This window comes from Crocuta crocuta, unplaced genomic scaffold (genome assembly GCF_008692635.1).
Source record: "Crocuta crocuta isolate KB4526 unplaced genomic scaffold, BGI_CrCroc_1.0 scaffold3, whole genome shotgun sequence".
NCBI classification, from domain to species: Eukaryota; Metazoa; Chordata; class Mammalia; order Carnivora; family Hyaenidae; genus Crocuta; species Crocuta crocuta.
Window position 1 is genome coordinate 17,171,989 of NW_027529934.1, and position 15,790 is coordinate 17,187,778.

The 15,790-nt window shown below is 35.9% G+C and overlaps 1 protein-coding gene across 2 annotated transcripts in view; it reads right to left on the bottom strand.

Annotated features, from left to right (window-relative positions):
• The window catches only part of RABGAP1L (RAB GTPase activating protein 1 like), a 674,356-nt gene that overhangs the window by 527,245 nt on the left and 131,321 nt on the right, over positions 1 to 15,790 (bottom strand). For both annotated transcript variants that reach the window (XM_077763327.1, XM_077763328.1), the window contains exon 11: positions 14,534 to 14,627. In XM_077763327.1, the coding sequence (XP_077619453.1) occupies positions 14,534 to 14,627 (94 nt within the window). The remainder of the gene's footprint in view (positions 1 to 14,533; positions 14,628 to 15,790) is intronic.

Genomic DNA, 15,790 nt, shown 5'->3' on the forward strand with positions numbered 1-15,790 from the left:
CCAACCTTGCAACAACAAATTTCCCATAAGAGTTGCTATATAGTCATTACCTCTTTTTCCTCCTCTCCCACTCATTCCTCAACTGAGCTCCACATGGCTTCTGTATCTTCCCTTAGTTTTCACGAAAGTAATACAGGACCTCTCTTCATGCCATTAAGTTCAAGGGACATTCTTCAGTCCTTTCACTGTTGACCACTTTGCTTCCTTTGACTTCAATGACAAAGCGCTCTCCCTTACCCCCCATAGACCTCACTGCTATTGCTTTTCCTCTATTAACCTCCTAAATGTTCCAAGTGCTCTCCACACTTTGCCAGCAGTCTCCTTCTCATCACTTCCTTGTCTCTGAGCATTTTGACCCATGCCCATGTGTTCGGAGCTCCAGAGGCCCAAAGGTGCCTCAAAATCACCATGTCCAAATCTGAATCCATATTTTCTTCCTAAACCTTGGTTTCCCAGGGTATGCCATCTCAGTGATTGTCACCACAACCTATCCAAATGAGAAACTAGAAATTACTGTTGACATGCTCTCTGCCATATAATCCATTCATAATCCATCAATAAGTCCAAATTCCATGCACTTCTCCCTGTCTCCATTACTGCCAATTCTATTCATTCTGGAACTTCAACAGCCTCCTAACATTCACTTGTCCTACTACAATATGTTTTCAGTACTGCTGGCAAACAGCTTAATTAAATATTATGTTGGCTCAGATTATTTTGTATAATTATTTACGTTAAGATTTTATATTTGGAATATCTTTTCCTAAACTTGCATATACACAAATGCATACACATATCCCTAATGAACACTTAACCATAACATGATTCAACTCAATCAACATTCAACTTCTAGCTGACCCTCACCCTTCTGTCTGACCAGACATTATGAGAAAAAATCTTTTCTCCTCTCTTAAAAGCCTAAGTTCCCTTTATCTTTATAGATTGACATTTAAAAAGAACTAGGTCACTCATAACACTGCATGATTAAGGCTTTAATTTACTGATTATCCTGGTAATGATACAGTAATCATATTGCATACAGCACCCCAGTACTTAAGGGGCACTGAGGGATATTAAGCCAAACGTTACTAGTATAGATCTATGACCAGGAAGGACCCAAATGAAACAGCAATTTATAGAAATAATCATTGCTTTCAATATTTCTGATAAAACTATGTGATTAAAAATTACATATGGCTATTTTCTTAATAAAACATTAGCTACAGCTATCAAGAGACTTAGAAATAGGCAACTAGTTATTACTTGTGCTGAACCATGCCCTGAATACAAGAGGTATCTAATTATTCAAAAAGTCACACATAAAGCAGATATATACTAAACATATAGTAATCAGGTAGCTTTTAATACATAAAAATAAACTACACAAAGGCAAGAATCTCTGTCTTCTCTGCTTTTGTTCCCCAATACCTAGAACAGTGCCTGACACATAAGAAGGCATTCAATACATTTTAGACAAATGAGTGAACAGATTTATAGAATTAATATGATCAACTACTAAGCCTAAGGAAAAAAAGAATGCTTTTTTAAAAGCAAACGTTCTCACTTATTTTAATAAGATCATAAAGCTGCCATGTATTCACCTAGTTACCTTCAAAAGAGGCATCTCTCCTTGAAACTATCTGGACATATAAGAAATTTTTCTATTTTTAAAACTGTCCAGAGATCATTTTAAAGGGAAGGTATTATTTCTAACAAAAACAACAAAGAACTGAGGAGATGAGAAGAAAAGCCATTGAATGACACTCAGTGGTTCCTGTTGGAATTAGGGCAATTTTGACAGAAGGGAGGTGGAGGTAGGTGGCTGGAAGATATGAAAATGTGAGGCCAGCAGCCTGACCCATTTTTCAAAGGTTCTCTGAGGAACAGGACTAGCGAGAACTGAAACTAACAGATAGGGATTACTCCTTTCCCCAACAGTGAGAAGATCTAAATATGTAAACTTAGGTTTTACTTAAACAAGCTACATTTTAAAAAGCTTCAAGAAAAAAAAGACAGATTAAAGGTTATTCTGAAGATCAAGAGCACATATTTTGCTTTAGATTTTTTTTCCAAGATTTTTCTTCAGTTGAAAGAAAGGAACATTATGTTAATGCGAAAAGGAAGACAGCTATAAATGTTTATGCTTAGTGAATCTAATCTTTCAGTTTTCCTCTGAGTTTATAGTTTATTTTCTTTTCCCAGCAGTTTGTCAATGCTTGGTTAGGCTGACACCACTAATTAAGACAATACTTACCCACTTTGATAAGGATAGCCATAAAGAACACAATTAAAGTGCCTACTAAAAGCTGTATCAACTTTCTGATATTCTTTTTTTAAATTATTTTTAATGTTTATTTATTTTTGAGACAGGGAGAGACAGAGCACAAGCAGGGCGGGGGTGGGGGGGAGAGAGAGAGAGAAGGAGGGAGGGAGACACAATCTGAAACAGACTTCAGGCTCCAAGCTGTCAGCAGAGAGCCCGATGCGGGGCTTGAACTCATGAACCACGAGATCATGACCCGAGCCAAAGTCGGACACTTATCTACCTGAGCCACCCAGGCGCCTCTCAATTTTCTGATATTCTAATAAAAGAGAATGAATAGTTTGAAGACGGTTTTATTTAATAAACCAATACCTAATTTTTACCTCATTCACTCTGTTTTTTTGGTTAAGAAATCTTCCTGCTACAAAATTTGACCTTTATACCTAAGTTTTCAGGGTCAGCACTATGTATTTCTAGTTTTTACAAAATTCAACAGCTTCCACACACTTTCAAAAGTAGAAGCAGTTATTCAGAAGTAATTCTTCCCAATTCCTTAAATTCCCTAAATAACTTAACACTCAAGTCATCAGCATTACTATTCTGAATATATTCAACATGTAACACAAATCTTGCTACCGCCCGCCAGTCTGGATTTTCCAATCCTCCCATCACAGATGTCTCTTCTCTTCCTCTCCCTCTGCGACGGGCCCTCTCCCTGGATTCCAGTTCACTCACTGTTTTTGTGCAGCTATTACTTCAGGACACCTTAACTACAATCTCATGTAACAGACCTCCACTACTGAACTTTTTACACACTGCTTTTAGCTTTCTTTTCCATACTATCTTTCTTTCTGATAATTCCGAATTACTATGAAATGTTTTCCCTTTACATCTCTCTAGTGGTATGTTAAATTTAACTGAATTTTGATCTTATCCATCAAAGTTTCACTGTATTTCAATGCAGTGATATAGTTGCTGTATTATAAGTTCAAAATGTTTTCAACTATATTTTACTTGTAAGTTTATTAAGAACACAGGCTGTCTCCTCACTTAAAAGAAAAACAGCTCCAAAGCAAAACTGTCATGTTTTACACAACAGGTGCTTTACCCAAATAAATCACAAAAATAACTTCATGTAGGCACCAAACTAGTACTCCTAAGACTTACTGAAAGCTTCTAAATGTAAAGAACACTAATGTTTTAAAAAGATATTCCAAGAGCAATTAAAGATTTTTTATCAATCCCTCTAAAATAGATATAAACTTCTCTCATTTAGGCAAATTTTACACGATTCATATGAACTGTCACGACACAACTCAAATAGGAGCCAAATAAAATTAAAATATTTGAACTATAGAAGATGCAGCTCATTCTGTAAAGGTCAAAAAATTAGTTATCTTATAGCTAACAAACCAATAAAAAGATGCTCAACATCACTCGTCATTGGGGATAAAGTCAAAACCACAATGAGATACCACCTCACAACTGTCAGAATGGCTAAAATTAACAACTCAGGAAACAACAGATATTGGCAGGGATGCAGAGAAAAGAGGAACCCTTTTGCACTGCTGGTGGGAATGCAAACTGGTACAGCCATTCTGGAAAACGGTATGGAGGTTCCTCAAAAAATTAAAAATAGAGCTACCCTATGACCCAGAAACTGCATTTCTAGGTATTTATCCAAGGATATAGGTGTGCTGTTTCGAAGGGGTACATGTGCCTCAATGTTTATAGCAGCACTATCAACAACAGCCAATGTATGGGAAGAGCCCAAATGTCCATTTACTCATGAATGGATAAAGAGGATGTGGTATATACATACAATGGAATATTACTCGACAATTGACAATCAAAAAGAATGAATCTTGCCATTTGCGACAACCTGGATGGAACTGGAGTGTATTATGCTAAGCAAAATAAGTCAGAGAAAAACAAATATCATATGACTTCACTCATAAGTGGAATTTAAGATATAAAATAGATAAACATGAGGGAAGGGAAGGAAAAATAAGATAAAAATAGATACGGAGACAAACCATAAGAGACTCTTAAATACAGAAAACAAACTGAGAACTGAGGGTTACTGGAGGGGTGCTGGGTGGGGAAATGGGCTAAATGGGTGATGGGCATTAAGGAGGGCATTTGTTGAGATGAGCACTAGCTATTTTATGCAAGTAATTATGCACTAAATTCTACTCCTGAAACAATTACCAAAAAAAAAAAAAAGACAACAACAACAAAAAACTTTCTCTTTAATAAATAAAGAATTTTTTAAAATAGTTATCTTAGTTGTTTAAAATAATTTCCTTAGATTCTTTCTATGAATTTCTTGAAGTCCAATACTCAAAATATAACTTAGACAAATTATATTTTATTTCTAAAAAAAAATTACACTGGATTATAGCTGAGAAACTCTGTCGATTCTACCTAAGAAATCTTTCTCCATTTGGAACCTCCTTGCCCTATAAGGCCGATGAGTTTGGTAGGATCTCATCAACCCATGCAATTACCTCCCAAGCAGTTCCTCTGTTTACAGTTTCTTCCTAAATAAAAAACAAATATTTGTTCAGGATTACCTTCACTATGTCAATAACCACTGAAATTGGATGGTGGGCACATGAGGCTTTACTATGTATGTCTCCACAAGAAGGCAAATTCCTTGGGAGTAGGAATTATCTCCTATTCATCTTTAAGTCAGCAGTGTCTAGTACAGTTCCTAAGAGACACTAAATGATTTTTTTTCAATTGGCTGAAATCATTAAGTGACTTGTCATTTTATTTAAAAAAAATAACAAGGTGGTCAAGAAATGTGAAACAATCTCAGGCTATCAGTTTGTTGAAATGGTCTGTTATTAGTATACATTCCCATCATTCTTGATGATGAACCTCAAAGGTATGAACTGTGTCTTTATTTATGTATCTCATCGAGCCTTGGGAGATGCTTCCTTCATAAATGTACTTTCCACCCAAGTTATAAATCTTGTATTTTACAAATAGAGCAAAGATCTCAATTTGGTATTTAGTCATCGAAATAATTTGGTTCCTGCCATTCTCATGGTCTCTCTTTAAACTCATACTAGCACTAGGGCACCTGGGTGCCTCAGTCAGTTAAGCATTCGACTTTGGCTCAGGTCATGAGTTCATGGCTCATGAGTTCAAGCCCCACACTGGGCTCACTTCTGTCAGTGCAGAGCCTGCTTCAGATTCTCTGTCCCCCTCTGTCTCTGCCCCTTCCCCAATTACACTCTCTCTCAAAAACAAGAAAAAAATCTTTAAAAAAACAAAAACAAAACTCCTACTAGAAGGCTGACAAGGGCATCAATTTTGCTAATTTATTCTCTCTTTAAAACTTCTACATGTTCCTATAAAAACTAACCTAGTACCCTACCCACCTTACAGACATGGCACCTGTCCACTTGGTTTAAAAAGTTTTGGCTCTTGAGCCAGACTGTCTAGAGTCAAATACTGACTCAGTCATTTACTTGCTGCATGATCACAGGCAAATTACTTATTGGCTATGGGATCTTGAGCAAGTTACCCACTCACTGCCATTATCTGCAGGGTACTTTTATACTAGCTTCCTAACATAGCTGCACCTCAGTTTCTCATCTCTAAAATAAAGATAATAATAGTCCCTACCTCTGAGGGTTGCTGTGATAACCTCTGGCACATGGTAAGTAGACTTAAGTCAGCTGTTATTCTGTAGACACACCCCACCACATATCCCCTTTTCCTATCAGCTTGGCATAAGACATCGTCATCTCTCTTCTGGATTATTTACAATAGTCTTCTAACTATTCGGCCTGCTTCTATCTTTGCATTCTTATAATTTATTTTTCACTTCAAAGCCAGAATGATGCTTTTAAAATGTTTAAGTCAAAACACCTCACCATAACATGACATGATCAAGACATAAAGTGGTCAAGTAACTGTCCTAAGGAAAATGAATCTACTTATAATGTAACAGGAAATGTATCAATTTACAATTATTTAAAAATTACATATAAAAAAAATAACCAAGGACCAAAACATAGCCGCATAAAATTTATAGACTTGAAGGGACAGAAATCTGTAAGTCAGGAATATTTCATTTATAAAATACATTCAGTAAGTATTCGTTGAGCACCTACTATATTCTAGGCATGATGATAGGGACCTATATGACAAGGAGGTCATGTGCATTTGACATAACTTAGAACAGTTACAACAGAAAAATTAGTTGAAGACAGTGATTCCTACAATGAATACTACAAATCAAAGAGAGAGTAATGTGAATAGAAGGGATTATGAAGGCACTGACCTATGAAAAGCATGCACCTTAGAGAGCTACTCTACACATAAGCCATAAATTTCATTCCCATCTTTTCCCCTTTTTTCCCTATTTCCTTCCTTTCTTCATATTTATTATTTGTTCTGATGTGTTCTGTGTACTGCACAACATGAAACAAGCATCTGGCTCTTTTTTCCATTTTTTGTTTTTCTGAGGTAATAGTAGTAGCATTTTGTACTTCGACTAAAATACTCAGGACTAATACTCAGGGTTTTTGGTTTCTTGTGCTGTTGTTTTCTTCTTCTGCCATATAAGGCACAATTTACGCACTGTAAAATTCATCACAGTTTTGTGAGTTTTGACAAATTCATATAGCTGTGTGGTCATCACTATAACCAAAATATAGGAGCATTCAAAACCTCCCCTATGCTCTCTTGTAGTCAGTGCCACTCAACATGATCAATACTTGGCAGCTACGAATACATTTTCTTTCTTTTCTTTTCTTCTTTTCTTTTCTTTTCTTTTCTTTTCTTTCTTTCTTTCTTTTTCTTTCTTTCTTTTTCTTTCTTTCTTTTTCTTTCTTTCTCTCTCTCTCTCTCTCTCTCTCTTTCTTTCCTCAAATTCAAGTTAGTTAACATGCAGTGTAGTATTGGTTTCCAGAGTAGAACCCAGTGATTCATCACTTACATATAACACCCAGTGCTCATCCCAACATGTGCCCTCCTTCATGCCCATCACCCATTTAGACCATCCCCTACCCACCTCCCCTCCAGCAACTCTCAGTTTATTTTCTGTATTTAAGAGTCTCTTATGGTTTGCCTCCCTCTCTGTCTTTATCATGCTGACACATTTTCTATCATGAAAGTTTTGGCTTTTCTAGAATCTTATATAAATGAAACTAGTATTCAGCCATTGGAATCTGACCTATTTCACTTAATATGATGCATTTGAGATCCATCCTGCTCTTGCATCCTGCTGTAGCTAGCTCACTCTTTCAATTGCTCAGGAGTATTCCATTAACCAGTTAGTTGATTCCACTGTACCAGTTAGTTGATCGAGGTTGGAGAGCATTTGGATTGTTTCCAGTTTGGGACAACAATGAACAAAGATGTGGTAAACATTTGGATACAGGTTTTCATTTGAGTTGAGCAAATACACAGGAATGGAATTGGAATTGCTGGGTAATTTAAGAAGTATGTGTTGAACTTTACAAGAAAATGCCAAACTTTCCAAGACAACTGCATCATTTTGCATTTCCTCCAGGCAAACATAAGAACAGTAGTTGCTCTATATCCTTGCCACCTCTTGGTATTAGTGTTTTATTGTTGTTCGGCTTTTTTATTTTAGCCATTAGAGTATGTGTATAGTAGTAGAATAATATCTCATTGTGGATTTAACTGGTATTTCCCTAATGACTAATGTTGTTTCACATCTTTTCATAGGCTTATTTGTAATCCAAAATATCTTTAAGTCTATTTATTTATTTTGAAAGAGAGAGAGAGAACACAAGCAGGGGAGGAACAAAGAGAGAGGAGAGGGAAAGAATCCCAAGCATGCTCCACATCAAATGTGTGAAGCCCAACATGGGGCTTGAACTCATGAACCATGAGATCATGACCTGAGCCAAAATCAAGAGTCAAAGCTTTAAACCAACTGAGCCACTCAGGTGCCCCCAAAATATCTTCTTTGGTGAAGTATCTATTCAGATCTTTTGTTTATTTTTAAATGGGCTTTTTTTTTTTTTTAAGTATTAAGTTTTGGGAATTTCTTTGTTTTTATATTCTGGATATAAGTCTTNTGAGGTAATAGTAGTAGCATTTTGTACTTCGACTAAAATACTCAGGACTAATACTCAGGGTTTTTGGTTTCTTGTGCTGTTGTTTTCTTCTTCTGCCATATAAGGCACAATTTACGCACTGTAAAATTCATCACAGTTTTGTGAGTTTTGACAAATTCATATAGCTGTGTGGTCATCACTATAACCAAAATATAGGAGCATTCAAAACCTCCCCTATGCTCTCTTGTAGTCAGTGCCACTCAACATGATCAATACTTGGCAGCTACGAATACATTTTCTTTCTTTTCTTTTCTTCTTTTCTTTTCTTTTCTTTTCTTTTCTTTCTTTCTTTCTTTTTCTTTCTTTCTTTTTCTTTCTTTCTTTTTCTTTCTTTCTCTCTCTCTCTCTCTCTCTCTCTTTCTTTCCTCAAATTCAAGTTAGTTAACATGCAGTGTAGTATTGGTTTCCAGAGTAGAACCCAGTGATTCATCACTTACATATAACACCCAGTGCTCATCCCAACATGTGCCCTCCTTCATGCCCATCACCCATTTAGACCATCCCCTACCCACCTCCCCTCCAGCAACTCTCAGTTTATTTTCTGTATTTAAGAGTCTCTTATGGTTTGCCTCCCTCTCTGTCTTTATCATGCTGACACATTTTCTATCATGAAAGTTTTGGCTTTTCTAGAATCTTATATAAATGAAACTAGTATTCAGCCATTGGAATCTGACCTATTTCACTTAATATGATGCATTTGAGATCCATCCTGCTCTTGCATCCTGCTGTAGCTAGCTCACTCTTTCAATTGCTCAGGAGTATTCCATTAACCAGTTAGTTGATTCCACTGTACCAGTTAGTTGATCGAGGTTGGAGAGCATTTGGATTGTTTCCAGTTTGGGACAACAATGAACAAAGATGTGGTAAACATTTGGATACAGGTTTTCATTTGAGTTGAGCAAATACACAGGAATGGAATTGGAATTGCTGGGTAATTTAAGAAGTATGTGTTGAACTTTACAAGAAAATGCCAAACTTTCCAAGACAACTGCATCATTTTGCATTTCCTCCAGGCAAACATAAGAACAGTAGTTGCTCTATATCCTTGCCACCTCTTGGTATTAGTGTTTTATTGTTGTTCGGCTTTTTTATTTTAGCCATTAGAGTATGTGTATAGTAGTAGAATAATATCTCATTGTGGATTTAACTGGTATTTCCCTAATGACTAATGTTGTTTCACATCTTTTCATAGGCTTATTTGTAATCCAAAATATCTTTAAGTCTATTTATTTATTTTGAAAGAGAGAGAGAGAACACAAGCAGGGGAGGAACAAAGAGAGAGGAGAGGGAAAGAATCCCAAGCATGCTCCACATCAAATGTGTGAAGCCCAACATGGGGCTTGAACTCATGAACCATGAGATCATGACCTGAGCCAAAATCAAGAGTCAAAGCTTTAAACCAACTGAGCCACTCAGGTGCCCCCAAAATATCTTCTTTGGTGAAGTATCTATTCAGATCTTTTGTTTATTTTTAAATGGGCTTTTTTTTTTTTTTAAGTATTAAGTTTTGGGAATTTCTTTGTTTTTATATTCTGGATATAAGTCTTTTATCAGATGAGTTTTGCACCGATTTTTCTCTCAGTGTGTAACTTTTCATTCTTTTGAATGTCATTTGAAGAACAAAAGCTCCCAGTTTTAACGAAGTCAAATTTATCAGCTTTTTCTTTCATGGATCATTCCTTAGTGTCATATCTAAGAAATCTCTGCCTACTCAAAGGTCACAAAGATTTCCTATGTTTTTTTTTTTCTATAGCTTTTATAATTTTAGCTTACATTTAGGCCTATGATCCATTTGATTTAATTTTCTCTATGGGGAAAGGTGTGCTTCAAGTTTCTTTTTTATTGTTTTTATTTTTTGCAACTAGATATCCAATTACTAAGCATTATTTGCTGAAAAGACTATCCTTTCTCCATTGAATTTCAACTATACTTCTGTTAAAAATCGATAGACCATGTATGTGTGTATTTCTTTTGTATACAGTTAGATTCAGATAGAATTCACATACCATAAAATTTATCCACTTGAAGTACTTAATTCAGTGGTTTTAATATATTCACAGTTGTGTGGCCATTATCAAAATTAATTTTAGAAAATTTTCATTACCCTAAAAAGAAACCCTGTACTTCTTAGCAATCACTCCCCACTTTGTTAAATCGCCACTCCAGCTCTAGACAAGCACTAATCTATTTTCTGTCTCTAATAGATTTGCCTATTCTGGATATTTCATATAAATAAAATCATACAATCAGTCCTTTTTGATTTGCTTTTCTCACACAACATCATGTTTTTAAGGGTCATGTCTGTTGTAGAGGTACCAGTACTTTATTTTTATTGCTGAATATATTCCATTGTATGTATACACCACATTTACTTATCCATTCATCACTTGGTAGACATTTGGACTGGTTCCACTTTTTAGTTACTGTGAACAATGATACCATAAACATTTGTGTACAAATGTTTGTGTAGACATATGCTTTCATTTCTATTGTACATATTCATTTCTTGTACATAACTACAAGTGGGATTATTAGGCCGTATCATATTTCTATATTTAACCTTTTGAGGATTTCAATTTCTCCATACCCTAGACAACACTTGCTATTGTCTTTTTTTTAATTATCCCAGTAGATGTAAAGTGGTATCTCACTGTGGTTTTGATTTGCATTTCCCTGATGGCTAATGATGTTAAGCATCTTTTCATGTGCTGACTGGACATTTGTATATATTTTTGGAGAAATGTCTATTTAGACTGTGTCGCTCTATTTCTGAACTCTCTGTTCTGCACCTTTGATCTATATGTCTATCCTTTAATCAGTAATGTCTTGATTACTGTAGCTTGATAGCAATCCCTGAAATCAGGTAATCCCTGAAATCAGGTAGTATGAGTCTCCCAAGTTGGTTCTTCATTTTTAAAATTGCTTTGGCTATTCTAGTTACTTTGCTTTTCTATACAAATTTTAAATCAGCTTTTCAGTTGCTACCAAAAAAATTCCACTAGGATTTTGATTGAAATTACATTGATCCCAAAGATCAGTATGGGAAGAATGGACATCTTAACCATATTTAGACTTTCATTCTATGAACATGGTGTATTATTCCATTTATTGAGGTCTTTCATTACTGTTTTCTAGTTTTTCAAAGTATAGATCTAGTAACAGTTTGTTCAATTTCTACCTAAATGTTTCATGATTTTTTCTAGTGCTTTTGTAGGTTTTTAAATTTCTATTTCCAATTTTTCAATGCTAGTATACACAAATAAGATTGATTTTTGCATATTTACCTTGTATCCTACAACCTTGTAAAACTCACTTAGTTTCCAAGATAGGTTCTGCCAACAAATAACAGTGACATGCAATCGAAAGGTATAAGAAAATTAGGATTGCACTGTCAGTAGTAGCTATATCACAACTTCTGAGAATTACTAATACCTGCCAGGCCCTCTAGGAAATACTAGCGCCAGTCACAAAGGGTTCCTCCCAACCAGCTCAGAGGTCTGGGTAGCTCTTCTAAGCAAAGAACTAACCAAATGACCCCTCACCTCACGGTTCCTTCGAAACCCTAGCTGCTCGGAGCATCCTCAAAAGCCCAAGCTACCAGTTGCACAGCTTTCCTCAGAGGTGTCTGCACCAACTCCTCAGGAGACCTCCACTGAATTCCCAGATTCTGGTAACAATACTTCTTCCATTTTATTTCTCTGGCCCTGGAGGGTACAGTTGCTTCCTACTACTTGGGTTACTTCAATGTCTTCTTTCTGTCTTTCAGCATCCTAACACACTAGAAACCAGTCACTTGCATTAATACCCTTCTGTCTGAAAAGGCTGGCATGGCTTCTGTTTTCCAGACTGGACTCTGACTAACCATCTTCTTGCTCTGATCAGCACCCCTTCCCCACTTCCAACACCTACTTCCCCTACGAAATTCTATTAACTAATGACACAGATTCCCTCTCTCTCTTTTAAAGTTTTTACTTTTAAGTAATCTCTACACCCAACACGGGGCTCGAATTCACAACCCTGAGACCAAGACTAGCACATTCCACTGATGGAGCCAGCCACATGGTCCCAAAGATTCTCTTTTTGACCAAACTCTATTTAGGCTCACCTGAAGTCTCTTCTCAAATAGGTCCTGACTTTTTAGGCATCAATGCTCATCTGTGCATTGTCCAATTTCAGCAAGAATCCTCGTAAGTCAGTTTAGCCAGGATCTCTGATTCTCAGTATCTGATCACTCTTGATTTCTACTTGAGTTCCTCATCTTCCACCATATGCAGGTGATGTCTGATCATCCTGATCCACCTTTAGCAAGAATCCTGTTAAGTCCACTTAGCCAGGAATCTCTTTATCCCTGATGTTTCCTCTCGGTAATTTTCCATTTGCTAACCTCCACCCTCTCCTTAGCTATAAATTTGCACCTTTCCTTTCCATATTTGCAATTGAGCCCAGTCTATCCCCTACTGCAAGACCTCATTTCAGGAATCCCTATATCTGTCATGATAGCTCACCCTCCTGAATAAAGTCTTCCTTATCACCTTTAACAACTGCCACAAATAACACTAAATGAAATCAGTAAAACCAATTAACTTTTGGATACAATATAGGGAAAAATTGTGAAGTTTCTGAAATGGGTTAATGAGACTACTGAACACCTTTTGTATGGAATGCTGCAGCTTCTGGGAATTATCTGATATGACAGAGGTGTGTGCTCCTATTTGTCTTTGACAAGGCAAATTTACAACTCTCAACATAATATAATGTGTAGAAAACTAACAATGCATGAGGTTTTTTTCATAGCTATGAAAATAATTCCTGCTCATGGCAATGCAAATGAATCATCAGGAAGAGATTATAAATCTCTAAACTGCATTCTCATTTTGATTGGCTGTAATATCTAACTGGACCCATTAATTAAGGAATCAAACTCTCTGAGATGTGTTCATTTTATATTTGTATGTACAAGATAAGTAAGATTAATTTTCTTTGTTTGATTAAGGGGAGACAGCTAGCCCTCCCTAACTCTTAGCGCATCTCCTTAAAAACATAATAGTTTCAACTTTTTGGTCAGGAAGTTGATAAACCTAGTCTCCAGATTTTATAGTGAGAAGTCATAAGCTTTCCAACCCTCAGAACAATAAATATGTATCTCCTAAATCAGGAATCCCTCAGGAAGCATACAGGAGATTTGATAAAGATTATCTTTATCAAAAGGTAAGGTTTTACAGGGGCACGGGTGGCTCAGTTGATTAATCGTCCAACTTCAGATCAGGTCATGATCCCATAGTTCAAGTTTGAGCCCCACATATGACTCTCTGCTATCAGCACAGAGCCTGCTTCAGATCCTCAGCCCCTCTCTCCCTCTCTGCTCCTCTACCGTGCATTCTTGTTCTTTCTCTCTCTCAAAAATAAACAAACATTTAAAAAAAAAAAGATAAAGTTTTAATTCTTCCTTCTTCTGCTTTACTGTATAAAATGAATGAAAATTTTCCCAGACTTAGTAGTTTCTCCTGGACTACCTGCATGCATGCAATCTGATATGCATACTCAATAATAAATCGCAGTTTCTGTATACTGGTATGGCAGAATCTTTTTGTGGGCAAGATTAATTTTACTAACAACTGATAGTCATGATTACCTATTTAAAATACTTAATGTAATAAATATAAACAGAGTATGTGTAATAAACATAAATAAAGTGCCCTTTTTTGTAGTTGCAGATAAAAGGCTCTAAAATATAAAGTAACAGTTTTAGCCAGAAAGAATAAAACGGGCTTAGTTAACAGATTATAATCAGTGATGAAATGAGTAACTCTAAGCACTACAGCCTCTTTTCATGGTAATGGACTTAGGAGAGAAAGGAAATACAGTGCTTTAACAACAGATATTTACATGTTTTAGCAATAAAGCACACAGTTGACTACTCTGAGCAATATTATGCCAGAATGAAAATAATAAGGCGAATATATCTTCCAAAAGTAAGTTACATAAGGCCATATTGGGTGGAAGATTCAGCCAAACATAGAGTATCTATGAATTATATTTTAATTTTCATGTTTTTAAAGTACATTAATATATTAATATTAAGATAAACCTACAGATTTCAATAAGACAAATTAACATCAACTAGGTAAATGTAAAATTTTCAATAAGAAAAATAAAATTTTACCATCTTCCTAGCAATTCTCCCCAAGAATAAAGGATCTTCTCAGGACAATCTTTAGACACATCACCGGTTCCACTTGAGAGTTCATTATCACTCTCTGTAGAAGAAACACAAAAACAAAGATGACCAACATTGTATTATTTATTTGATATTTATATACTGTAAAACAAACAACATGACTGTGTGTCTAATAAAACAAATAATACTTTTGCTTATATTATTATGCACATTGCAAAAAAAACCAGTAAAAACTTCATTAATATAATTATCTTTAGTGCCTAGGTAAATATAATCACAAAGCATAAGTGTTTTTATAAAAATTCCTATTCAGTTTACATAGTATGATATTGAAAATACATACATATAAATAACTTTATCCAAAGAGAGTAAAATTTTATAAACTTTTTAATGTTTATTTATTTTTGAGAGAGACAGAGCATGAGCGGGGGAGGGGCAAAGACAGAAGGAGACACAGAATCCCAAACAGGCTCCAGGCTCTGAGCTGTCAGCACAGAGCCCAATATGGAGCTCGAACTCATGAACCATGAGACCATGACCTGAGCCGAAGTCGGATAATTAACCAACTGAGCCACCCAGGCACCCCAAGCGAGTAAAATTTAGAAATTCCTATGTGATACACTACTCCCTAGATTAATATTCTCAAGTGTTAATATTTTATTATTGATACAAACAGACACTGAAATGAAATGAATATATATATATACCTGACTCTTTATTCAAAAATCTGTCTGGCTCTTTACAAGGACCAGTGTTTTATCAATGTTGTTAACAGTGCAAGAGAAATTGGCATACCTGACCAGATAACACTGAGAACTATCAATGTGTAACACTGAAATATATATGTATTATGGTACAGACACACAACTAGAAATATTTAAAACTTTAACAGTTTAAAGGTATATTCATAAGTACAATTTTCTTGCTGAGAGAGAGAGAGAGAGAGAGAGAGAGAGAGAAGTGGAAAGAGGGAGAGAAGAAGAGACCAGGAGCAGGGGAGGAGGGCAGAGGGGGGGAGACAGAGAGAATCCCAAGACCCTACATGGGGCTCGATCCCACAACCCTGGGATCACAACCTGAGCTGAAATCAAGAGTCAGATGCTCAACTGACTGAGCCACCCAGGCTCCCCCATAAGTACAAATACTTCTGACTAAGGGAAATACTAAAATGTTTGGCTTTTTAAAATGGCAACTTTATAAAATACCCCAATATGTCAAGTAATAGTTTTAGAAAGAGTAAGA